The sequence below is a fragment of the Lithobates pipiens genome, unplaced genomic scaffold (genome assembly GCF_037356315.1).
Source record: "Lithobates pipiens isolate NorthernLeopardFrog02 unplaced genomic scaffold, aLitPip1_a1.2 Scaffold_25, whole genome shotgun sequence".
In the NCBI taxonomy this organism is placed as follows: domain Eukaryota; kingdom Metazoa; phylum Chordata; class Amphibia; order Anura; family Ranidae; genus Lithobates; species Lithobates pipiens.
Window position 1 is genome coordinate 202,878,129 of NW_027507787.1, and position 27,807 is coordinate 202,905,935.

A 27,807-nucleotide genomic window follows, 5' to 3' on the forward strand; every position below is an offset into this window, starting at 1 on the left:
TTACCCCCCCCCCATCCCAGTTTTCTGTCCTGCGTGTTGGCTTGAATTTAATATATAATTAAATTAAATTATAATTATATTAAATGTAATATTTAATGGCCCAGCATCTGACAACTTCAGCTATTTTGTTGGGGGACTTCAACATGGTGATAGACCCTTTCCTTGACAAATCGGGCCCTGATGTTCCTGCCCCGTGCCCGTCTACTTTAACAAGATTTGGTAGGTTGTTGGCGGAATTTGCCTTGCACAATATATGGAGACGCAGGCGCCCCACTTCCCATAGGTATTCCTCCTTTTCCGCCTCTCACTTCACTATGTCACGTAAAGGAGAACACTGAACAAAACAACATGGACACTTACTCCTGACTACTAACCTGCACAAACTGTGCAGTGCAATTACATCGTTTTGATGCTTTAGTTCTGTCTGCTGCACTATATGTGCAGCCATTGGCTCCTGCTGCTCTCAATTAAATCCAATGATGCGGGTGCCAGGGGGTGGGGCTGAATCTGGAATTCATATCTGTGGATGCAAATGCTGGACTCGGGAGCACGCCCACATGGTAACCCCCTCGAGAGAGCACTTCTTCTAGGGGGTTATCTGATGCGGGGAGGAGCCGCGAGCGCCGCCGGGGGACCCCAGAAGAGGATATTCGGGGCCACTCTGTGTAAAACGAGCTGCACAGTGGAGGGAAGTATGATATGTTTGTTATTTAAAAAAATAAAATAAATAAAACGAACGATCCTTTACAATCACTTTAAGGCATGACTCTTGTACTTTATACACTATATTGTACATTACATAGTTTTGATCATTCACTTCATATGTTATGTTGTATATTATATAGTCCTGACAGCTATACTCTATTCACTATGTTGCCCATTATAAGGACCTGACTGTTGCACTTTATATGCCGTGTTGTACATTACTTAGTCTTGAACAGTGCACTTTAAGTTTTATGCCCTGTCCTGACTGCTGCACTCAATATACTATATTTTGCAACATATACTGTAGTCCTAACTGCTCTACCGTAGATACTAGTTGCTCCTTACCTAGGTGTTTTTTTGGTCTCAACAGTCGCTGGTTGCATAGTAGCGCCTAGTTATTTTAACCACTTCAGCCTCGGAAGAATTTACCCCCTTCCTGACCAGAGCACTTTTTGCGATTCGGCACTGCGTCTCTTTAACTGATAATTGCGCGGTCGTGGGACGTTGCTCCCAAACAAAATTGACGTCATTTTTTTCCCACAAATAGACTTTTCTTTTGGTGGTATTTGATCACCTCTGTGGTTTTTATTTTTTGTGCTATAAACAAAAAAAGAGCGAGAATTTTGAAAACAATTCATTATTTTTTCCATTTTGCTATAATAAATATCCCCCAAAAATATATATAAAAAAAACATATTTTTTCCTCATATTTGAAAATGTTGGATAAAGATCAGTTCCATAGCTGCAGAGTATAGTATCAACATCCCAAAATTGAGAGACATAAGAAAAGCTTGGAGATACAGGACTTTTAAGGTACCTAATAATACAAGTAACACATAATGACAGATTAAAACAAACAGGTAATTTTTATTTAGAAAAAGTTAAAAGACCATGTAATGACTGCAATCATGCCTGCTAACATAGGTCTATACATAAAGCCTATTACAGAAAAACAGGGATTATAGCACTCAAATACATAAAACACTCAGTTTCCCATTTTTTCGACATGTTTCGCTTATGTGGCTTCTTCAGGAAAAAGGACACAGAGTACTTTTGCTGAGTATACAGAGAAATATACCCCACTCTAGATGTATATAACTAGGAAAAAAGACAAAATGTAATACATAATAATACATAAAAACAGTATTTATTGTTATTATGTATTCATTTTTGTCTTTTTTCCTAGGCTATATGTATAGACCTATGTTAGCAGGCATGATTGCAGTCATTACATTTTCTTCTTTTAACTTTTTCTAAATAAAGATTACTTGTTTGTTTTAATCTGTCATTATGTGTAACTTGTATTATTAGGTACCTTAAAAGTCCCGTATTTCCAAGCTTTTCTTATATCTTTTTTCCTCAGTTTAGGCTGATACGTATTCTTCGAAAATATTTTTGGTAAAAAAAAAAAAAAATCGCAATAAGCGTATATTGATTGGTTTACGCAAAAGTTATAGCGTTTACAAAATAGGGGATAGTTTTATGGCATTTTTATTCATTTTATTAATTCTTTTTTTTTTTTTTTTTACTAGTAATGGCGGCAATCAGCGATTTCTATCATGACTGCGACATTATGGTGGACACATCGGACATTTTTGACACATTTTTGGGACCATTGTCCTTTATACAGCAATCAGTGCTATACAAATGCACTGATTCCTGTGTAAATGGCAGTGAAGGGGTTAACCACTAGGAGGCAGTGTATGGGTTAAGTGTGCCCTGGGGAGTGTTTCTAACTGTGGGGGGCGTGGCTACATGTGACACATCACTGATCTCGGCTCCCGATCACAGGGAGCAGAGATTAACGACACTGTCACTAGGCAGAACAGGGAGATGCTTGTTTACATTAGCATATCCGCGTTCTCTCCCCCCCGTGATGCAATTTTGAGTATCCCCATGGCAATTGAGTCCGTGGGACCCGTTACCCAATTCACAAAGCTTGCCGCGCGCGCCCACTGGCCGCCTCTTAAAGGGCCATGCACAGGTACGCTAGTTTGCCTGTACGAGCCCTTCTGCCGACGTATATCGGCTTGAAGCGGTCGGCAAGAGGTTAATGAAGATCAGAAGTGTAAGCTCTCTGGGGGTTATTTACTAAAGGAAAATCCACTTTGCACTGCAAATGCACTTGGAAGTAAAGTCGCTGTAGATCCGAGGGGGAAATGCAAGGTAAATAAAAAACAGCATTTTAGCTTGCACATGATGGGATGATAATATCAGCAGAGCTTCCCCTCATTTCAGATCTACCCCTTTAGAGCGAGTGCAGTGCAAAGTGGATTTTCCTTTTGTAAATAACCCCCTCTGTGTATTATTATGTGTGCAGAAAAGAATATGTAATGGAAGTTTAGTTTTTATAAATGATTCTGAGCTTCACTTGCGGCACAGTAATAAGGCATATTTTGCACATGCAAAGATTTCGGCAGATGTGTGCAATGTCAGTGTATACAGCAATGGGCTCAGACTCTATTTGCCCCAGAGTGCCCCAGGTCTTTTATCATCCTAGTAATGCTAATGAAGTGACTCCATTTTCTAAGTATGTATGTATTTGTATGCCAGTTCCTTTCTGTCACAGAATATGATGGATGTATCCAGAAAGCAGCCTTTGACTGCAGGAACTGGCTGAAAATTTCCTATTCAGATGACTGATAGTTTCTATATCTAGAGTCATCCTGTGACCATTAATAATAACTGACACAGTGCGGTGTAAATGATGAGAGTCTGCCAGGTGCTCCATGTGGCTGCTGGCAGTGAACACACAGTTTGTGCTGTGCCAGTCTCTGAGGGGTTAAGTGACTGAAGTGCAGAGTGACGTCAGGAAGGAGCTGGGTGGGGGGGCTCCAAGTGCTGCCTCCCCTCCCTCTCCAGTCTCTCTCCGATCCCACTCTGCTACACTCACCTCCCATCTGCAGCCAACAGCTGGAGAGCAACTTCCAACAAGCTCAGGTAAGAGTCCTTCCTGCGCAGACCTCCAGACTGCACCTTCCATGGTCCCAGATCATCCGACCTATTCTTATCTGTCTACCCCACATCATCCGCCTGCTCCAAACCCTTATCCACCTGTCCCAGATCATCCTACCTATCCTTATCCACCTGTCCCAGATCATCCTACCTATTCTAATCTGTCTATCCCACATCATCCGCCTGCTCCAAACCCTTATCGATCTGTCCCAGATCATCCTACCTATCCTTATCCACCTGTCCCAGATCATCCTACCTATTCTAATCTGTCTATCCCACATCATCCGCCTGCTCCAAACCCTTATCCACCTGTCCCAGATCATCCTACCTACCTTTATCCATCTGTCCCAGATCATCCTACCTATCCCTTATCCTTCTGTCCCAGATCACCCTACCTATCCTTATCCATCTGTCCCAGATCATCCTACCTATCCTTATCCATCTGTCCCAGATCACCCTACCTATCCTTATCCATCTGTCCCAGATCACCCGACCTATCCTTATCCACCTGTCCCAGATCATCCTACCTATCCTTATCCATCTGTCCCAGATCATCCTACCTATCCTTATCCATCTGTCCCAGATCATCCTACCTATCCTTATCCATCTGTCCCAGATCACCCTACCTATCCTTATCCATCTGTCCCAGATCACCCTACCTATCCTTATCCATCTGTCCCAGATCACCCTACCTATCCTTATCCATCTGTCCCAGATCATCCTACCTATCCTTATCCATCTGTCCCAGATCATCCTACCTATCCTTATCCATCTGTCCCAGATCATCCTACCTATCCTTATCCATCTGTCCCAGATCATCCTACCTATCCTTATCCATCTGTCCCAGATCATCCTACCTATCCTTATCCATCTGTCCCAGATCATCCTACCTATCCTTATCCATCTGTCCCAGATCATCCTACCTATCCTTATCCATCTGTCCTAGATCATCCTACCTATCCTTATCCATCTGTCCCAAATCATCCTACCTATCCTTATCCATCTGTCCTGGATCACCCTACCTATCCTTATCCTTCTGTCCCGGATCACCCTACCTATCCTTATCCTTCTGTCCCAGATCATCCTACTTTACTTCATTCTTATCCATCTGTTCCAAGTCTTTCTACCTCTCTTATCTGTCTATCCAAGATACAGCTCTCCCCAACCAGTCCTTTTCCCCATTGCAGGATCACGATGACTACTTCCATATCTGGACCACATTCTACTCGTTGAACATAGACCCCTATTCACATGCCCCACATCCCTCCAACCTGATCATTCTGCCTAACTCCAGATACACCAGCAAAAGACTCTTCCCAACTTCCTCTGTTACCTGGGAACTTAATGTCTGTGCAAACTCTGACCTCCCGAATTCTTCCATTACCTTTTTGCTTCTGCTATTGATTATTTCAATTCTTTCCCCCCGGGAAAGACCACCATGTAGGGCTTCCTATCCTGGACAGGATTCTGTCCTCAGATCCCCCAAAACCTGTCTTTCTTTCTCCCTTCAAGGAAAACCCCCACATATCTTTCCTTAGTGGACTCCTCACTCTTTGCTATAGATGCAACCCTGCCTCACCCCGATCCTAAGGTTCCTAAGCAGAAAATCCCCTGGGAAAAGTTCCCCAACACTATCAGATCCTTTCCTTACTGCTGTGCCCCAAACCCTGATCGCCCACTATCTGCCTTACTCCTGCCCCTCTAGTTATTTTTCTGGCTCCCCAACAGAGTCCCTCTAGACGCCTTCTTTTGTAGGACCAAACCTTTACCTCTGCCGAATCCTCTTTTACTCCACCGTCTATTAGCTACCTCTTTCAGTCCTTTCAGAGTCATTTCTGATTTTCCAGCAGAATTGTTTTAGAAATTTTCTCCTGTAGCACTAAAGACGTTTAACCCTCTGCTCCATCTCCTTATTCTCCACCAACAACTCTACTCTAGCGCAAGTCCTCCCAATTTTGTTTTCCTGATCCCCCAAAAAAGATTCACACCCTAACCTCTCTGCACCACCTGCTGATCCCACACCATCCACCCGACTCCTGTTCCAGTCCACCTTGATTCCCACCAGATGTTCCAGCAGAAGTGCCCCCCCCCCCGGACTCCTACCCCAATGACTCACCTCCTCATCTTTAGCCAAGAAACCTTCCACCCTTATCCCTCTTTTCCAATTCCCCATCCTCTATTCTTCTCTGGCTTCATTGCTTTTATATCCCCTTCCAATACCCTGTTAGAAATTCCTCAGCCCTGTACCCCTCTTTCCCATCTCCTAGTACATCATCAGAGAACCCCCCTAACCCATACCCCAGACCTAAACTTTCTGTACCTTCTCCTGACTCGCAGCAGAGATCCAGACTTTCATACTCCTGCTCCACTTCCAAACCCGCAGCAGAGATCACCACCCCTAGCTAAGAGGTGAAAGACCACAGCACAGATCTCCCCACTCTTTTACTCATAAGTTCCATTCTTTGACCCCAAGAATGGATGCCCCAAATGCTTACCCTCTGCTTCATCATCTGACCCCCAGTACAGGTCCCCCAGACCCCTATCCCTCTGCTAGGTCCCTTGACACCAGTAGAGATCCCCTGACCCTTACCCCTTCGCTCCATGCCCTGATCCCCAGAAGGGAGGTCTCAAATGCTTACCCCTCTACTTCATAAAAAAAAAAACAGAAATGGAAGGCACGCACACCTAGTGCATTACCAGAGATAATCACCTGACCCCCACGACAGGTCCCCGAGAACCCTATCCCTCTGCTTTATCTGTTGTCACCAGAAGAGATCCCCTGATCCTTATTTATACCTCTGCTCCATCTCCTGACCAGCAGCAAAGATTTCTCTGGGTCCATATCCCTCTGCTCCATCTAACACCAGCAGAGATCGCCTCCGATCCGTAAACCTCTGTCCAATCTCTACAGATCCCCCAGACCCTTATCCCTCTGCTCCATATCCTGACCCACACCACAGATCCCCCAGACCCTTATCCCTCTGTTCCATATCCTGACCTACATCACAGAACCTCCAGACCCTTATCCCTCTGCTCCATATCCTGACCCACACCACAGATCTCCTCAGACACTTATCCCACTGCTCCATATCGTGACCCACAGCCCAGATCCCCCAGACACTTATCCCTCTGCTCCATATCCTGACCTACAGCACAGATCCCCAGACACTTATCCGTCTGTTCCATATCCTGACCCACAGCAGAGATCTCCCCAAATCCTTATCCATCTGCTCTATATCCTGACCTGCAGTAGAGATCTCCCAGACTCTTATCCCTCAGCTCCATATCCTGACCCAGAGCATAGATCCCCCAGACCCTTCTCCCTCTACTCCATATCGTGACCCACAGCAGAGATCTTCCAAGACCCTTATCCCACTGCTCCATATTACGACCCACAGCAGAGATCTGCCCAGATGTTTATCCCTCTGTTCCATATCCTGACCCACAGCACAGATCTCCCCAGATCATCATCCCTCTGCTCCGTATCCTGACCCACAGCACAGATCTCCTCAGACCCTTATCCCTCTGCTCCATATCCTGACCCACACCACAGATTTCCCCAGACCCTTATCCCTCTGCTCCATATCCTGACCCACACCACAGATTTCCCCAGACCCTTATCCCTCTGCTCCATATTCCAACCCGCAGCAGAGATCTCCCCAGATGTTTATCCCTCTGTTCCATATCCTGACCCACAGCACAGATCTCCCCAGATCCTTATCCCTCTGTTCCGTATCCTGACCCACAGCACAGATCTCCCCAGACACTTATCCCTCTGCTCCATATCCTGACCCACAGCACAGATCTCCTCAGACCCTTATCCCTCTGCTCCATATCCTGACCCACACCACAGATTTTCCCAGACCCTTATCCCTCTGCTCCATATTCCAACCCGCAGCAGAGATCTCTCCAGATGCTTATCCCTCTGCTCCATTTCCTGACCCACAGCACAGATCCCCCAGACCCTTATCCCTTTGCTCCATATCCTAACCCACAGCACAGATCCCCCAGACCAGGGACGTCATTAAGGCTGGACAAAAGGGGCATCTTCCCTGGACCCCATCATTGTTGTGGGGCCCAAAGCAGCTGCCTCATACTTGCCAACTATCCCAGTTCAAATTCCCTTGTCCCTTGAAGTTTTAGTCCCATGTTGTGTCCTCATATCTCAGTGTGAAGTTTTTACTAATGCTGCTCAGCTCTGCCTATTCCTGTGTTTACATGTAAATAACATGCATTGATATGTAAATAGCAGGGTCATTAATATGTAAATAGCAGCGGGCTGGCGGCATTGATATGTAAATAGAGGTGGCATTCATATATATATCATGCCCCCCTGAGGTCATATCTACCATCACTTCTGCTGAATGCTGCCAACCGGGGAGGTAAAGGTGCATGCTTGAAAGTATTGCCTACAACTGTGGTCATTAAGCCTAACATCAACCTGTCCTGCAAAGGTAAGCAAATTGGAGATGGAACCCTTTTTCAACATAACATGGTGCCACTGCACCGTGAATTTTGGTGCATGTGAATACGCACATCTCAGCAGATGCATGAGGGTGTCATTAACAATTAATGGAACTGCTGTGTATCGGCTAAAGGGCAGTATGTTTCTGTGGTGTTAGGAAAGTGATTTTGCATGTGTTCCCGAGACACACAAATGTGAACGCAGGCTAAATATCTCAGTTACATTAGTGGTCAGTGTAAATCTTCTCATTACATTGGGGCTTGGTGTACAATCTTTTCATTGAAACTAGCAGCCAATGCGAATGTCCCCCTTACATTGGTGGTCAGTTTAAATCTCCATTACATTAGTGGTTCCTGTGAATGCCATCATTACATTAATGGTCGGTGTAAATCGAAATTACATTAGTGGTGCATGTGAATCCCCATTACATTGGAGTTTTCTGTCTATTGATGGGTGCCCTCTCCTCCCCAGTCCATGGTATGCAGGCAGTGAGGAGATGATGTGCTGTAACCTTTAGCAACCAATCAGTGAGCAGTAATGATGTGCACTAACCCCTTGCAACCAATCATTGAGTGGTAAGGATATGCAGTAACCTCTAGTAACCAATTTGTAAGCAGTAATGTTGTGCAGTAATCTCTAGTAACCAATCAACAAGCAGAAGTCATGTGCTGTAACCTCTAGCAAATAATCAGTGAGCCATAAAGTGTGCTGTAACCTCTAGCAGCCAGTCAGTCAGTGAGCGGTTATGATACACTGTAACCCCTGGCAACCAATCACAATCGCTGCCTGATCTGATTCCGTAAACTGATTTTAAATCTAGCTGCTATTTATTGTAGACTCAGAGCAGGTGGAGAGCGACCTTGCATGTGGGGCAGCCCAAGAAAATCTTTGCCCAGGGTCCAATCAATATTAAAGATTGCCCTGCCCCAGACCCTCATCTCTCTGCTCCATATCCTGACCCACCATAGCACAGCTCTCCCCAGACTCTTATCCTTCTGTCCTATCTCAAAACTTCACCAGAGAAGCAGAGATCCCCCCCAGACCCTAAGCCTTCTGCTGCATATCCTGATCCCCTGACAGTCCTCCCGAATTCCTGGTCCCCCTGTCCCAGCTGCTCCAGCCTCCTTCAGAGTTTGATGTGGAAATCTCTGAATAGAGCCTGCAGCATCCTCAGGAAATCTCCAACCTGCATTGCCCTATATTCCAGCTAACCTCATTTCATGGCTCTTCATTCAACTGATCATATTCTGCAGACATCTTCCCTCCGCTCTCTTGTCTGGAGAAAGGAATGAATCTGGGCTGCTGAAGGCTTTCTAATTGAATTGTTTGATTTTCTTATCTCCCCCTCCTCCGTAATAGATCCCAATGTTGACTGATATACAGATTTCCCGCACCTTGCGGAGTCCCAAATCTCATCAATAGTCTTTCTGGAAAACTTTTATCCGCTAACTTCTAATCAGTGAATTCTTCTATTCCTGCCAGAGATTGCAGGGTGGCACAAAGTACAATACGGTGCCCCATTTCTGCAATAATGATAAATTACCTTTCAACCACACGTGCAGCACTGAGCCTGGGGTCACTGGAAGAATGGGCACCTCCGATGGGGATCAGTGCCCTCCAGGGATTCACAAGACTAGATTTATACAAAGAGTGTGTGTGTGTGTGTGTTAGATTTCACGGATCATTCTATTTATATATTATCACACTTACTACCAATAGGCAGACAATGGATCAGCCTTGCTAATGTTGACCATGGTTGCTATGGGTTATGAATGATATTGATGGTAGGTTGCTATGGGTTAGGAATGACAGTGGTGATTGGTTGCTATGGGTTACAGTTCATGCTGATGTTGTATACATATTGGTCACAATTTATGCTTAGAATAGGTTACAATTGATGCTGATGAGGGGTTGCTGTGGTTTACAATTGATGCAGATTAAAGATTGTTATCGGTTGGGAATTATGCTGATGGTGGGTTGCTTTGGGTTTTGTTTGAAGCTTATGATGGGTTGCTATTGGTTAGGGATGATATTGATGATGGCTTGCTATTGGTTACAATTGACGTTGATGATGAGTTTATGACTGCTGCTGGTGATAGATTGCTATAGGTGATGATTTATGCTGGTCATGGGTTACCATTGATGCTATTAATGGATTGCTAATGATGAGAATTATGCTGATAATGGGAGACTATGAGTTATGATTGATTATGATGACAATGGGTTAGGTATTGATCTCAATTTATGCCTATGAAAGTTTTCCAAGGTTTACAATTTATGCGAATGATGGGTTGCTATGAGTTACAATTGATGCAGAATAAGGATTGCTATTGGTTGAGAATGATGATACGGGTTGCTGCGATAATGGAAGGTTGCTCTGAGTATGGATTGATGCTAATGATGGGTTGCTATTGGTTAAGAATGATGCGGATAATAGGTTACGATTAATGGTAATTATGGGTTGCTATGGGTTATGACTGATGCTATTGATGAATTGCTATAGGTTGTGATTTATGCTGGGGATGAATTGCTATGGGTAACAAATGATAACGTTGGTGGATTGCTAATGGTGAGAATGATGCTGATAATAGCTTGCTATGAGTTATGATTGAAGATGAATTGAAGCTGATGATGGATTTCTAATGGTGAGAATTATGCCAGTAATGAGTTATTATTGATGATGATGATGGGTAGGTATTGGTCACAATGAACTTATGAAAGGTCTCCAGGGGTTACAGTTGAGCCTGATGATGGGTTGCTATGAGTTACAATTGTTGCAGATTAAAGATTGCTATTGGTTGAGAATGATGCTGTTGATGGGTTTCTATGAGTTTTGATTGACACTAATGATGTATTGCTATTGGTTAATATTGCAGCTGATGATAGCTTGCTATGGCTTACAATTGGATGTTCATGGTGGGTTGCTGTGGGTTATGACTGATGCTGGTGATGGATTGCTATGGGTTAAGATTAATGCTGGTGATGGGTTACTATGGGTTACAATTGATGCTAATGATGGGTTTCTATGGGTTATAATTGATGCAGGTTAAGGATTGCTATTTCTCAAGAATCATGCTGATGGTGGGTTGCTATAAATTACAATTGAGGTTGATGGTGGGTTGCTATGGCTGATGCTGATGCTAGATTGCTATAGGTTTATAATTAATGCTGATTATGGGTTACAATTGATGATGATGATGGATTGCTATTGGTGAGAATGTTGCTGATAATGAGCTTCTATGAATTATGAACAATGCTAATGATGGGATGCTATTGATAAGGCAGAATGCTGATGATGGTTTGCTATGGGTGATGGGTTGCCATTAGAAATGATGATGGGTAGGTTTGGGTTATGATTGATGCTGATGATTAGACATCGGCGCCGTGAAAAAATTAGTTTTGCTTCGTTCCATTTTGTTTCATATGAAAAAAAAAATGTATTTTGTAATTCGTGTACGAAATTTAATTAAATACGAATTTTCGTTAGATTCGTAAACTTGTCGTTAAAAGTTTGTTATGATGAATTTATCATTATGAGGGATTCCCACCATCCCTGTGCTGTGCTGACTTCCTGGGTTTTTAACTTTTAGGTTTGGGCGACACAGTGGTGTAGTGGTTAGCACTCTCGCCTAGCAGTAAGAAGGGTTGCTGGTTCAAATCCCAACCATGACACTACCTGCCTGGAGTTTGCATGTTCTCCCTGTGCCTGCGTGGGTTTCCTCCGGGTACTCTGGTTTCCTCCCACAATCCAAAGACATGCAGATAGGTTAATTGGCTTCTGTATAAAATTGGCCCTGGTATAGGACTGGGGACCTTGGATTGTGGGCTCCTTGAGGGTAGGGATGTGTGATGTGAGTGTGCAATGTACAGGGATAGGGGCGATTGTAGACACTCACTCAGGATGGACTGGTGTCTTTATTCAACCTTACTAACTATGAAACTATAACTATGAGGTTTGTTACATTTTCGTAAAAATAACGTAAGTTTGTTATGGTGAATTTATCATTATGAGGGGCTCCCACCATCCCTGTGCTGTGCTGACTTCCTCTGATTGGTGAACAAAACACCAGTCATGTTTCTGTTCATTTGGATCCGAAATTTGTTAACGAAATTTCGTATTTCGTGTGAAATTCGTAAGCATAAAAATTCGTATTTCGTATTCGTATGAATTTCCGGAAATTCGTACGAATTTTCGATTCGTACGACACTAATCACACATGTCTACTTATGATAGTTTGCTAAGGATGATGGGTTGGTTTGGGTTATGACTGATGCTGGCTTGCTATGGGTTAGAGTTCTTCGAATTTCAATAGACATGGTGGGATACCTTTAATACAGGCTACCTGTCTATTTTCACCTACACCAGAGTTCTGGCATTACCAGGTAGTTTATATTCCATTGCTGCATCTTCTGGGGGTCAGTTTTTTGTTTTTTGTTTTTATGGCCAAACTCAAGCCAATATTTTATTATTTTTTTGGGGGAAGGAGTGGGACAGGCCAGCTTTGTTAGGTTGTTATAGCTTTGTCCTCATTGATGAGATTTCTTCAGATTTTAGTCCCAGTTACGGTAGACATCTAGGGGTGGATTTACTAAAGGAAAATAGATTGTGCATTCTTCAAGTGCAGTTGCTCTATAGCTTAGTAAATGAGGGAAAGCTCCGCTGACTTCCATCATCCAATCAGGTGCAAGCAAAATTATTTTTAATTTTTTTTCTTACTTCCTTGCACGCGATGGTGCCGGTTTTCTTTGCAAAGTGAAGGTTTACCTCATTTACTAAGCTCTGGAGCAACTACACTTGCAGAGTGTACAGTCTAGTTGCCTTTAGTAAATCAAGCCCACATTGTCACCAGGACACCGTACATTTTTCCAGCAGAACACAGCAATAAAAACCTGACAGGCTCTCACCATTCAGTACCCCATATTTCTATACAACCAGCCCTGCTAGCCCTGTCAGTATGGCAGATTGATGCTCTATCTATGAAGCGTTCTGCGTAACAGAGTCAATCATGTATTTTCTATGGGGTCTGTGGTGTTAGAGGGGTGCTGGGTGGGAAGGATTGGACAACTTATTTGAATATAAATGAGGGTTATGGAAATCCCAGACCATTTTGTGACCACCTTTCATTGGCGACTCTCTAATCTCTCTCTCCATTTATAGGTGTGGTCCGGTTCTTCGCCATGTCGGCCACGGAGTTCAGCCTCTTGAGATGGCTGCGGGAACGGAGACAGTCACGGAAATTAATCCTCCTGATCGTGTTCATCGCCCTGCTGCTGGATAACATGCTGCTCACCGTAGTCGGTAGGCGCTACTCGCTTTGTGTGTGCTTGAGTGGGTGTGTGCGTTTGTGTGTAGGTTGTTGCACTTGGTGCAGGTGTGTGTTTGTACATGCGCATGCTTGTGCTAGCGCCACAAACTCTAGACCATGAAATTTTTAGAACGCACAGCATAAAAAATTAAATAACCACCTGAAATGCGTTTATAACCATACAGAAAGATTGAATCTTGTCACACTGATGTCAGATCTGTCCATGTCCTGCAATACTCACAGGCTAAACTTGCAGATCACACTGGTCCATCATTTATACACAATATTTCATAATAAGTCTACAGTCATTTCCCATTGCGATGAAGATGCTGGTTACTGACATTTGCTGCTTTCCATAAAGTTATCCTAATTCAAATCTGTTACATGTTGTGAAAGTCACATAAGGAGCCCCCATAGACATCTGATCTGCAATCCGACCACCACATCGCAGTCAGCTGCGCCTCATATTTAATGCTGCAGAGAGGTAAGACACGGACAGTGTTGTTCAGCGTGAAGAGGTACTATGAGGATTAAGTAACCAAACCAACTTCACCCTGAAAAGAGAAAGGGCATTTCCAGAACAGAATGTCATCCTTTCCTCTCACCCCATTGGAGAATACTGAAGACTGCCATTATTCCGTCCCTGTAGTTACCCATATCCAGATCAATTATTGAATCAGTAACCAATGTCGATACTATGCCAAACTCCAAAAGAAGCTGCCACGATGAATGGATATTTCATTAAAGCTTGCCATAAATATATCCAAACGTACTTCAAGCAATAAATGTCATCATCACAAAATGCCACCATCAATAGATACTACATTCAGAAGATGGTATCATCGGGAAATGCCAGCATCAGAATATGCAATCATCAGAAAATGCCATCATAGGGAAAAGTCTTCATCAGGAAATGCCATCATTGGGAAATGCCATTATCAGGAAATGTCATCATCAAGAATGGTCGTCTTCAGGAAATTTTGTCATCAGGAAATGCTATCACAAGGAAATGTCATGATCGGGAAATGCCATCTTGAGGAAATGTCACCACCAGGAAATGCTATCATAATGAAATATCATGATTGGGAAATGCCGTTTTGAGGAAATGTCACCACCAGGAAATGCTATCATAAGGAAATGTCATGATCGGGAAATGCCATCTTGAGGAAATGCCACCACCAGGAAATGCTATCATAAGAAAATTTTACCATCTAGAAATGCCATCTTGAGGAAATGTCACCATTCACCAACAGGAAATGCTATCATAAGGAAATGTCACCATCCAGGGATGCCATCTTGAGGAAATGTCACCACCAGGAAATGCCTCCATCAGGAAATTACACCAGCAAGAAATGTCACCAGGAAATGCCTCCATCAGGAAATGCAACCAGCAAGAAATGCCAGTGCCACCCTCAGGAAATTACACCAGCAACAAATGTCATCATCAGGAAATAACAACCTCAGGAAATGACACCCTCGGGAAATGACACCCTCGGGAAATGACACCAGAAATAAATATCATCATCAGAAAATGTCATCATCAGGAAATGCCATCATGATAAAACGTCATCAGCAGGAAAAGTCTTCATCAGCAAATGACGCCATCAGGAAATGTCACCCTCAGGAAATGTCGTCATCATCAGGAAATACTATCATGAAGACGTTTCACCAACAGGAACTGTCTTCATCAGGAAATGTCACCATCCTGAAATGACACCATCAGGAAAAGTCATCAGCAGGAAATGACGCCATCAGGAAATTACATCATCAGGATATGACACAATCAGGAAATATCACCGGGAAATGTCACCATCAGGAAATGACACCAGCAATAAATATCATCAGGAAAAGGCATCATGACAAAATGTCACCAGCAAGAAATGTCTTCATCAGGAGATGCCACCAACATGAAATGCCACCATAGGTCATAAATGTCAGAAAATATAGATCCCTTCAAATTAGTTTAAGAGGTCCAAGTTTTCTTCCACAAAATATTCGTAAACTTGATTTGACAAAAGAGAGGGTATGACAGGGTCACGTAAATTTGTTGTGCCACATCCTAAAACATCACAACAAAGAAAAGGGGGTCCCCTGGGGGTGGACTTTTAAGGCACGTACAAATTATAATAGTATACAAATTATTTTATTACATAAAACCAAACAAAAGGTAATTGAATATACAGTATATATTAAAAAGTACACCAACAGGTATATATACAACCAGTATTGATGCTATGTCATATCATTCATTTGAACAGAAAACACCCTACGTGTTTCGGAGCTTGGAAACGCATGTCCTTCTTCAGGGGTGTGTGGATACAATGTTTCTGTAGAATAATACTGTTAACATATATGACAATAGCCGCTGGGCACCATTTGATAAAAGAACAAACAATTGTACAGGACCAGGATGAGAGGTCTGTCCAGCCGGCCTCCTGCCAATAAGGTCCTGCAGACCTTATTGGCGGACCTTATTGGCAGGACGCCGGCTGGACGGACCTCTCATCGTCTCCCACAACTCCATATGGTGAAGTGTTATTCTGGGTAAAACAACTATAAAAGTCCCAGTTCATATGAAAAAAATCTTCTTCCCCAATAGGGGACTGCAGACCTGTTTTCACACCACTCCAGCAGGATCTCTACAACACTTTATTGAATAGAGATAGACTGGGGCATATACCTCGAGCATTGGCGGAGTCAAATATACCCATATGGTCCTGTACAATTGTTTGTTCTTTTATCAAATGGTGCCCAGCGGCTATTGTCATATATGTTAACAGTATTATTCTACAGAAACATTGTATCCACACACCCCTGAAGAAGGACATGCTTTTCCAAGCTCCGAAACGCGTAGGGTGTTTTCTGTTCAAATGAATGATATGACATAGCATCAATACTGGTTGTATATATACCTGTAGGTGTACTTTTTTTATTATTTTTTTTGCTACATCAGCAAATTGATCCGTGAGGCTCTAATCAACTTAAAGCGGGAGTCCACCGGGACTCCGCGTTTTTTTTTTTTTTTTAAAAGCCAGCAGCTACAAATACTGCAGCTGCTGACTTTTAAATAGTGACACTTACCTGTCCAGCGCGCCCGCGATGTCGGCACCCGAAGCCGATCGCTCGCTCGGCTGCCGGGTCCCGCCGCCATCTTGGGTATGGGAATCAGGAAATGGAGCCTTTCGGCTTCATTTCCCGGTTCCCTACTGCGCATGCGCGAGCCGCGCGGCGCAATCCGGACCGTCCCCGCTGCCTCTGGGAGCTGTGTGTTTCCCAGCAGGCAGCGGGGCACTTGCTGAAGGGGGCGGGCGCTTGCGGAACGGGGGCGTAACCCCCGTTCCGCAGAGAGCTAGCCCGGAAGTGGGTGCAGTTACCTGGATTATCCAGGTAACTGCACCCCCCTCCCCCCTGAAAGGTGCCGATTGTGGCGCCGGAGGGGGGGGGATTCCGATGAGCGGAGGTCCATTTTAGGGTGGACCTCCGCTTTAACGTTCATTTAGTTTTCCTCGTCTTCACATCATTGTAGCTTCATATTTTAATTATTTACATTAATATTACAAACAATGGTCTTTATTCAAAATCCAAAAGAGACCGACTATACCATACTATCCACGCTAGTTTGACCAGAAAACTATCTCTCTTCTTCTTTACATTATTTTCCCCCCACCCCCCCCCCTTTTATTTCCTATGCGGAGAAAGAACAAAAATGAAACTGCCTCCCATTATCCTTTTATATTCTGACATGCTCTGCGTAGCTCCAAGTTTTTTTTTTTTTTTCCACTTCTGCCAGTTATCTATCGACAGGTCCTTATCATCGTATCTGTCCCTACGCCTAACCATTCAGTAAGTTTCTTCTACTGCATTGATCCATTCCCAGATTGGTGGGCTTTCCTCTTTTTGCCAGTTCTTAGGTATCAGTCTTTTTGCTGCATTTAAAAGATGCGGGACTAATGACTCGATACTTTTTTATTTCTCCTTTGGTTCCATGGAATAAAATTATCCACGGGTCCTCAGGAATTATGATGTTAGTAATTTCTTTTACGTAATATAAGATCTTTTTCCAATAGATGTTAATTTTTGGACAACTCCACCACAAATGAGTCATCGTCCCTGCCACTTTACACCCTCGCCAACAGTCCCCTGACCTACTCGGTTGGAATTTATTAATTTTTTCTGGTGTAGCGTACCATCTTGAAATACATTTATAATTCATTTCTGCTGTAAAGCTATCCGCTGCCGATCTATGAGTAAGTTTAAAAAAATTTCCCTGTGTGCATTTATCACATTGTGTACCTAGTTCCCTTTCCCATTTTTGTATAAAAGGCGGACTCTCCAGCCCCTCCTCCTCGGTCAGGAGCCCATACAACCTAGAGAGAGTCCCCTTTGGGTTGTCAGTTAAGCACAACTTCTCCAGAGGAGATAGCTCGCTTTCCGTTCTCAATGGCTGCGGTAGGCTCTCGACAAAGTGGGCCAACTGGAGGTACCTCCACTCATCTATTTTTCCTATTTCTCCTTTGTGTTTTAACTCGTGCAATGACAACATCCTCCCATTTTTTTGTAATGTCTTTTACCTGTACCTTCCCCTTTTTTAACCAACTCCCACTATTCATTTTTAACCCAGGAGGAAAATATTCATTCTCTGTTAACTCTATAAGTGGAGAGTTATACTGACCGTTCAATTTCTTATATACCCCATTCCAAACCTGCATTTAGTGTCAAAACATTTGTATTCAAATCTAGTGTCCTATACTTTGGTGGATTCCACACTATCTTATTCAACTGTGCCTTACTAAAAAAGTGTTCTCTACATCAACCCATCTCTTCCCCTTATTATTTTCCCTAACCCACTCAACTACTCTTGATAGCACGATTGCTTTATAGTATTTTTGAATATCCGGTACCACTAATCCCCCTTTTTCCTTGCTTCGTTTTAATATAGTAAAGGGTACTCTCGGTTTCTTATTATTCCAGATGAACCCCATTAGTAAGGATTTCATCTTAGTAAAATAATACTTTGGTACCGCTTAAGGGGATCATCTGAAATTTATATAAAATTTTTGGCACAATAAACATCTTCAATGCGCTAATACGTCCCATCCAAGTTAATGATCTATTTACTAATCTGTTACTTTCTTTCTTGACTTCGTCTAATAAGGGGATGTAGTTTAATTTGTACATTTTCTCTATAGAGGTCGCTAATTTTATTCCAAGATAATTCAATTCCTTCAGCCAGGGAAACTCGAACTTTTTTTGGAGCTTCCCTTTTTCCAATTTACCTATATTTAAATTCAAAATTTCTGATTTTGCTTGATTAATTTTAAAATTCAAGAGTTGGCCGTATTGTACTACTACTACTTCCATTAATTTGGGCATGGAGACACCAGGGTTGCTAATGTAAAATAAAACATCATCTGCAAAAGCAGCCAATTTGTGTTCTTCCATTCCTATTTTAATTCCCTTGATCTGTGGATCATTGCAAATCGTGGCAAGCAGTGGCTCCAGGGACAGTACAAACAAAATGGGTGATAGAGGGCATCCCTGCCTCGTTCCGTTTTCCAACTCGAAAGGTGAAGACAACATACCATTGACCTTAACCCTAGCGGTCGGGTGGCTATATAGTGTCCTGATCCTCTTAACCATTTTGGGGCCCACCCCCATCACTCCCAATGTCTGAAAAATAAAGCCCCAGCCTACTCTGTTGAAGGCCTTCTGGGCATCAATCGACAAGAGCAGGCTGGGGCTTCTCCTCTCGTCCACCTGGGACAGAAGGAGCGCCGTTCTCACCCCATTATCCTTTCCTTCCCGCCCTGGTATAAAGCCCACCTGGTCTGGATGTATCAGTATACCCATGAAGGCCTTCATTCTCCCTGCCAGCACCTTAGCAAAAAGCTTTGTGTCGGCATTGAGCAATGATATAGGCCTATAATTAGAGAATATCGTCTCATCCTTCCCCTCCTTCCGGATTATGGTTATAGAGGCTGAAACGGCTTCTTTGCTCATCTCATATTCCATACCCAATCCATTCATATAACTGCATAAATACGGAATTAATATTTTCTTATATTTCTTATAATAATATAAAGTAAACCCATCCGGGCCTGGGCTTTTCCCCGTAGCTGAATCCATAAGTGCCTTATTTAATTCTTCCTCTGATATGGGTCTTTCCAAACTCCAACTCCGTAATTTTTGTTAGCTGGGCCTTTTCCAGGAACTCTGCTCTTTGTACTTCCTTTTCCTCCCTCGTCAGTCCCTCAGGCTGCTCTACTGAGTATACTTTCTCATAGTAGTTTTTAAATATTTCCGCTATCTCAGTTGATCTGAAAACCATATCACCCTTGCCTGATTGAATCTTTTCTATAAAGTTCCTAGATTTTTCCCTTTGTAACCTTCTTGCTAGATATTTGGTAGGTTTATTCCCCCCGTAATACCTTTCCCAGGCTCTCTGACTGAGGGTTTTTTGGGTTTCTTGTTCCATCAAAGTTTTCAATTCATTCCGTTTAGATATTAATTTTTGGAGGATCGTTTTGTCTTGATTCACACATTGTTTATGTTGTTTCTCGGCTATATGAATTTCCTCCAATATAGCACCTATTTTTACTGATCTCTCTTTTTTCTTCCTGGCTCCCAGAGATATCAGGATCCCCCTGATATAAACTTTGTGGGCCTCCCATAAGTTTTGCCTAGCTATATCCCCCGTATTATTTATCGCAAAATATTGTTCTAGTTCTTTCTCAATCTCTTTTCCTACCCTCATTCAAACGCCATGTAAAAGGTATCCTTTCATCTCCCCTTATTAACATCTTCATTCCCACCGGGGAATGGTCAGATAATGTAGTTGTCTCGATCCTAGTCTCCACTACCCTTTCTAAAATTCTATGGTCAACATATATATAGTCAATCCGGGAGTACGTCCTGTGTACAGGGGAGTAAAACGTATAATCTTTCTCGTTTTGATGTTGTACACGCCATGCGTCCACTAATTGGGATGCGTGTAATTTTTGTTTAGTTCTTTTAAGTTGTAGCCTACTAGTCCCCTGTCCACCGGACGTATCATCCAATCCCGGTTCCATACAGAAATTTAGATCTCCCATAAGAATTACCGGGCCTTTCTTAAAATCCATCAGCTTGCCCAAGAAATTAACCAAATATTTTGCAGAGTCACGATTGGGTGCATATAAATTAACTAAGGTGCACTCCATTTCTCCCAATTTCCCCTTTAAAACTAGATACCTTCCCTCGGGATCAACCAATCTATCTTCCAATTTAAACTGTATCTTCCTTGCGAACCCTATTGCCACTCCCCTACTCCTATTTGTTATAGTGTCTCCATAATACCATACTGGGAAGTCTTTGGAATATAGTTTAGTATTCGCTTCGTGGGAGAAATAGGTTTCCTGTAAGCAAATCACCTCAGCTTTATAATATTTAAGCTCCTTTAAAATCTTGTGCCTCTTACTCGGCGTGTTCAGCCCTTTGACATTATACGTCATAAAATTTATAACAGACATCTAATATCTCCTTTTTTGCCCTGTCGATTCACCTTTCCCCTTCTAAACCGCGATTTATTTTCTTCCCCCGGATAGGTTTCTCCCCTCTCCCTCCCCCCCAACTCCCCCTCCCTCCCCTCCCCGGCCCATACTCGGCCTTTAACTCGCTGATGGTTCTATACAACTTAACCATCGTTGAGTCTCCTCTCCAGGGTGAACTCATACATGTGTCTCCTCCCCCCTCCCGACCCCCAACATTAGGGGGGGCCGGGAGGGGGGATAGAAGCCCACCGGCTTTCCCCCCCCTCCGGCCCGTCCCCCCCCTAAGACCCCATCTCCCCCCCATCTCCCCATCCCGGAAGATCCGGCACCCGCAAACCCAATTTTTTACAAAAATCCTCTAATTCCTCCAGGAATCTCAGTCTCGCTGACACACCATCCCCAGTACCAATTAAACATGCCAGGAACCCCCAGTTATATCTAATATTTTGCTTCTTCATCTCTTCCAACAGTGGTTTTAATAATCTTCTCCTGGCCAGCGTCTCGGGGGCCAGATCCGTATATATTTGCAGTTCTATGTCCTCATATCGAGGAACCACTCCTCTCCTCAACTTCGCCCCTATATCCTCTTTATCCTCGTAAAACCTAAATCTCACGATTATATCTCGGGGTCTACCCGAACTATTATTTCTCAATTGACCGATCCGATGTACTCTCTCAATTGCTGGAAATTCTTCCTTTCCTTTATCTATAATGGACTAAATATTATTTTAATAATTTTGTTTAAGTCTTCCCCTCTGGATTCTGGTACTGATCGAATTCTCATGTTTTGTCGTCTGTTGCGATTTTCTTGGTCTTCTAATCTATATGATAATCCCCTCTGGTTTTGCTGGGAAAGTTTAACCATTTCCTTCAACTTCATGACCTCCTGGGCCTGGTTCTCTAATCTTTCCTCCGTCGCCTCAACTCTTGTTAACAGATGCCCCAAATCGACCCGTAGAAGGTTGATATCTGCTTTAATAGAATTTTCCATTCGTGTGAACATTTCCATCAAATCGCCTTTTGTTGGTAATTGATCCTCCGTTCTTCCTTCCTCTAATTTACTTATTTCTGTGTCACTGCCATTTAATGATTCTTCTAAGGACTGATCTGGGGTCTCCCCGGGTTTATCTTCCCGTCCCTTTCTCCTCACTGTCTTGGGGTGTTGGTGTCTGGTTCCTTCCTGGTTTCTAGGACTTAAGCCTTGTGTCATATACTGTCTTATTGAACTATCGTTCCCTCTATCCTTTGAGGTTTTCGGGGGGGCCCCCCTTTATTTTACTTGTAGATTTACTCATTATAACTTCCTTTACCTTTCTTATTCGCCTCCCCAGTTTCCCCCACCAATGGGCGTCTTTCCCCTTCTTGGACCAAGGGGGCCTTTTCCTTGCTTCTACTTTCTCCCCTGCATGCAGTCTTTCTCAACTATGTGTTGTTAGACTCAGTGTCTCTCTCGCAGGGGCCTCCTTAATATTAATAATTTTCCTGCGGTCTCTTTTTTTTTTTAATGGGGCGCTATCCAGGTACTTCCAATATCCCCTTCTTATCTCCTGTTGCTGGGCCACAGGGATTTAATAGATTGCAAAACAGTCCTCTTATAGATTCACCTCCTATATCCTTGAGCTTTTGGATGTTTAGACTTTCACTTCCTAATTCTTTTATTGACGGACGTGTTTTACTCGTCCAAGCAAGGTTATTTTATATTTTTACTTGTGAAGGGTTATTGGACGTCCAATTCTTTAGAGAGCCCTTAGAATTGCAAGAAACTTTAAAGTATACTAATTCCTTTCCTCTGTCCTTTTTTCCGTACCCTCTGCAGGAGAATCTAGGGCGGTGGGTTTAACTACAGTCCTTTAATATTCTGTCGGAGTGAAAGCAAAGACCTTCAGCTAGACCTCTTTTGACTTTCCTGTTTTTCTGAGCAGTTGGTGTACTTTTTAATATATACTGTATATTCAATTACCTTTTGTTTGGTTTTATGTAATAAAATAATTTGTATACTATTATAATTTGTACGTGCCTTAAAAGTCCACCCCCAGGGGACCCCCTTTTCTTTGTTGTAAACTTGATTTGAGGTCAGTGTGTGAAGATGTACTACAATGATGGATGGACTACAAATCCCAGCAACTCTAGAAGAGCAAAGACAGACAGCCAACGATGTAATATAAGCAGACCTGTGAGTGACTCTGTCTAGGATGAACTACAAATTCCAGCAATACTTATCCTAATAAACATCAAAGCAGAAGGCAGAGATCAGTTACAGGCAATGTCAGGTAATTTGATGATTTACAACACTCAGAAACATTGTTCTCTGTGGACAGCACGGCCCATAATAATCTGAATTTGCGTTTAGTATTAGTCTGGGATCACACTGCCACACGGAACGGCTCACAGCAGGGGTCCGTTGTGTCCCTATTCACCGTTTGAGGTCCGATTTCAGTCTGAATTTGGACCTGAAACGGACCAAAAGACGCACAGGAGTCATTCACAATCTCCTGCTATGCAAATTGAATGCGGTGAAACCCACATCAAATTCTCAATAGTGTGAACCCAGCCTTAATCAATACCATGAAATCTACAACTACCTGAAATCTTTATAATACCTTCCCACCATCAAACAGAAGGAACAACAGTGACATTAGGGGCACACACAACCCTCAACCAAGAGGACCTATTTAATCTGTTTCTAGTATAAAAACAGAGGTCTCCACTGCATTTGTATCAGAGTGTTAATCTAATCAGAAAGAGCAGAAACATCTGGATTTTCCCACAATATACACTGGCAGTATATTGACTTTACCCTTAAAAACCCAAGCTGGACATTTTCTACATGCTGCTGAAAAGAAGACACGACAGCAATTCCTAGAACACCAGAAATCAGGCTGATGGTGGGAGGCAACCACTGCAAGTTATTCAGCTGCTACTTCACAGGTGTGTTAATAACATGTTTTAGGCACTGGGAGTTGGAAGGGAAGGGACTTTGGTACTGGGGTGTTTCTGAAGATTACTGGGGAGGACTATGACCAGCTTTAGTGAATTGTCTTTACAGAGCTTGGTTAACTCTTCTTTCAGCAGTGAGTGGGTTAATTCTGCCGCCCTTCCTCCCCCCGGCTCGGCGTTTGTTTCCCGGCGGCACCTTGGATGTTTCCCTTTTATCTGAGCTTCTCTCATCATCTTCATATTAAATTCGTCACAATTTCCTGGCTGTGCCAACAAGCCTCAGTCAGCGCTATTGTGTGTCCATTGTGTACATAGAGCACAAGCGGCCCGACCCCCCCAGACCTAATCCTAATTCAATAACGCACAAACCGCTACAGACATCACATCCCCAACCAACAATTTCAGTCCAGGATTTTTATTTATTCCCCAATTATCAGAATAATAAAAAAATTATGTTTGATTGTAGTTACATTAGAACTTTCTTGCTGCTTTCTCTGCGTAACACATAAAACATCCCAATTTTCTGCATTTCTAGAGACAAATCACTACTTTTGATTTTGCCAACAATCGATCAAATCTGCAAACAACCGAATAGCCATAAAATTACCTTCCAATTGCTTTAGACTTGGTTCGGTCAAACTGAGTTGTTTGGCCAAGGTGGAAAATTATTGCTCAATCCGCAGCGATAATTTGTTTACAAAAATGATTGTATTATGAGAATATTTGGTTGAAACAGAAATGCAATTGATAACTAAGTTACGATTGTAACGAATGTAATAACTATTGATCAAAATCCCCTTCCCTGTGTGGTATGCTGATCGAATAGGTTGTCAGTTATAGATCAATTATTCCTATCAGAAGAGATCAATTATAAAATAAATTGGTTATTTATCAAAATGTGTATGGCCTCCATATGGCAGATTTCATCAAGTACAGCTTGGAGAATATTTTTTTTCTGTTGTATGTTTTTTTTTTTTATAGCATTTTAAAATAATGTTTGAAACCATTTACGCAGGCTTTGTAAATGGAAACATTTATTATAGTATAATGAATAATAAAATAGTCAGTAATTGAGCAAATATAGAGTTGTAAACCTTGAATTAAATGTTGTAGGAAAGAAATAGGGACGGGAACCCCACTACAGGGTACCTGCAAGTATATACTGTATCTACAGTATATATTTATATATAACTAAACTAGAGTTAGGAATGCCAAGGGTGCCTAGGTTGTAGGCTGGTATCTGTTTAAGATGGTGTGTATAGAGGTAAATAGTCTATACTTAAATCGAATATGAAGAGTTTTTTTGAAAACAATAGATTCATTCTGCATGAATCAATCTTTAACATTCAGAGTATAGGAACTCTTAAAGATTCCAATTAATTAATATAGAGGTAGGTCTCCTTATGTATGAAAGGAGACCGGATCCCTTTTGCAAATCGACTGCCCCCTTATTAAGAAGTGGGGATGAATTAGATGGCAACAGGAAAAAGAATATATATAGTGAAGCTAGGAACAGATTCATTTTAAATGAGGCTAGATTGATAAAATGCAGCAGCACACAGAAAAAAAGGAAAGGGGAGAGGAAAAGAGAAGACATTTTACTGATTTACTTTGCTGTAAGCTAGCCCTTGTGGTGTCTGATAGGGTGTGGGTGATGGAGGAGTGTATATATGTGTGCACACACCGTGCGAGTGATATCCAGCATCAACGTGTGATGCGAAGATGTACACGGCGCAGCACAAATTACTAAGTGGCATGAGGATCGGACACTGACAGCAGTACTACGATACCCATAAAGCCTTACGGCCCGAGGGCGGATAGGGAGGTGATGCAGCAGGAGCTGACATGCCCCAATCTGTGGGCGTGCGTCTTGCTCCCTTCCGCTCATAGGGCGACAAGTGACAAAAAAAAATCCCCCCAAAAAATCTTCCCTTGTCTACATATGCTTACAGGGATGATGGTGCCATATTCTTGACACTGTCCCCTATGCATACCATCGCTTCTTTATATACAGTATATACACACACACACACATATTATAATATTAGGGTTGCACCAATACCCCAATACCGAGCATTTGCAGGGGTACTTGTACCCCTGCAAATGCTCCCGATGCCTAGTCCGATAAATTGACAGCCACTTCTCCTCCTCTCCTTCTGCAGCTTTCAGCTGCTTTATTGTTCCTGAGTGTCCCCTATAGCCTCCTCCAACTCCCCTCTGTGTCCTCCTCTGAGCTCCTCCATGGACTCCTCCCCCTAGTGCTCCTCTGGCCCCCCCCCATCCCAGATCTTTCAGGATGTAGAGCAGAAGAAGGAGTCGGTAAATATGTAATTTACCAGCTCCTTCCTTTTCTGAATGGACAGAGTCAGTGATCATTGACTCTGTCCATTCATAACTGAGCATCGTAAACTGATGGTGTTATGATGCTTCAGTTTATGAATAGAGAGGTGCCGCTATCTCCTGTCCAGTCATATCCAGTGCAGCTGAGGTTGCTGAGAAAGGGACTAGGGAAGCTCTATCCTTAGTCTCTTTCCATGTCTCAAAGGGGAGATGTCAGGGGTCTGTTTAGACCCCTGACATCTCACCAAAGCCCCCCTACCCCCCAACAGGGTTGAATAAAAAAAAAAAGGAAATGTTTTATTAAATATTTTAAAGTAAAATTTAAAAAAACAAAAAAAAACAAACACAAACAAACACGAATTGTCCACCCAAAAAAGAAAGCAGGAAGTGGTTAAAACGCATTTTTTTAACACAAAGTTGTCCATTTATACAATATTTCTAACACATAGCATGTACATACCAAAAATGACACCCCAAAATAGATTCTCCTACTCCTCCTGAGTACGGCGATACCACAGCCTGGCCACATACAGAGGCCGAGTACAGCTGAGTATGGATGAGCATGGCTGGGTATGACTGGGTACGGCTGGGTATCGCCAAGCATGGCTGAGCATGGCCGAGCATGGCTGGATATCACCGAGTATTGAAGATTATGGCTGGGTATTGCAGGGTATCACCGAGTGTGGCTGGGTATTACAGGGTATCACCGAGTATGGCTGGGAATTGCAGGGTATCACCCTGTATGGCTGGATATTGCAGGGAATCACCGAGTATGGCTTGGTATTGCAGGGTATCACCAAGTATGGCTGGGTATTGCAGAGTATGGCAGGGTATGCTGGGTATGGCAGTGTATTGCTGTGTATTGCAGAGTATTTCTGGTTATGGCAGAGTATTGCTGGGTATGGCATAGTATTGCAGGGTATGGCAGGGTATTGGCAGGGTATAGCAGAGTATTGCAGGGTATAGCAGAGTATTGGCAGGGTGTTGTTGGGTATTGCAGAGCATTGGCAGGGTACTGCAGAGTATTGGCAGGGTATTGCTGGATATTGCAGAGTATTGGTAGGGTATTGCTGAGTATTGGCAGGGTATTGCTGGGCATTGCAGAGCATTGACAGGGTATTGCTGGGTATTGTAGAGTATCGGTAGGGTATTGCAGAGTATTGGCAGGGTATTGCAGAGTATTGGCAGGGTATTTCAGAGTATTGGCAGGGTATTTCAGAGTATTGGCAGGGTATTGCAGAGTATTGGCAGGGTATTGCAGGGTACTGTAGCATATTGGCAGGGTATGGCAGAGCATTGCAGAGTATGGCAGAATATTGGCAGGGTATTTCAGAGTCAATTGTTATAGAGCAGCGCTGTGGGCACTACAGATCTAGCCCACAGCATTGCTGCCACCAATCACTCCCCTCTCACACTGTACTGATTGGTACAAAGAGGGGAGAGAGGAACTGGCGTCATCATTAAAAAATAGTTTGTTTACAAGTGACCGCTACGTCATTTGACGGAGTGATCACATGGTAAACGACCACGGATAAACGGTCACGGATGTTCTCGGGTGCGTGTGAGAGTT

General features: G+C 43.0%; 1 protein-coding gene across 2 annotated transcripts in view; it reads left to right on the forward strand.

Moving 5' to 3' along the window:
* Positions 1-3,500: 3,500 nt before the first annotated feature.
* Positions 3,501-27,807, forward strand: part of SLC18A2 (solute carrier family 18 member A2) — a 64,558-nt gene continuing 40,251 nt past the window's right edge. Inside the window, exons 1-2 of one of the 2 annotated variants that reach the window (XM_077455445.1) lie at positions 3,501-3,645; positions 13,284-13,424. In XM_077455445.1, coding sequence (XP_077311571.1) covers positions 13,304-13,424 — 121 coding nt within the window. In that variant the 5' untranslated portion in view covers positions 3,501-3,645; positions 13,284-13,303. Of the gene's footprint in view, positions 3,646-8,014; positions 8,115-13,283; positions 13,425-27,807 lie in introns of those variants that run through there. The other variant, XM_077455446.1, reaches the window with a different exon arrangement.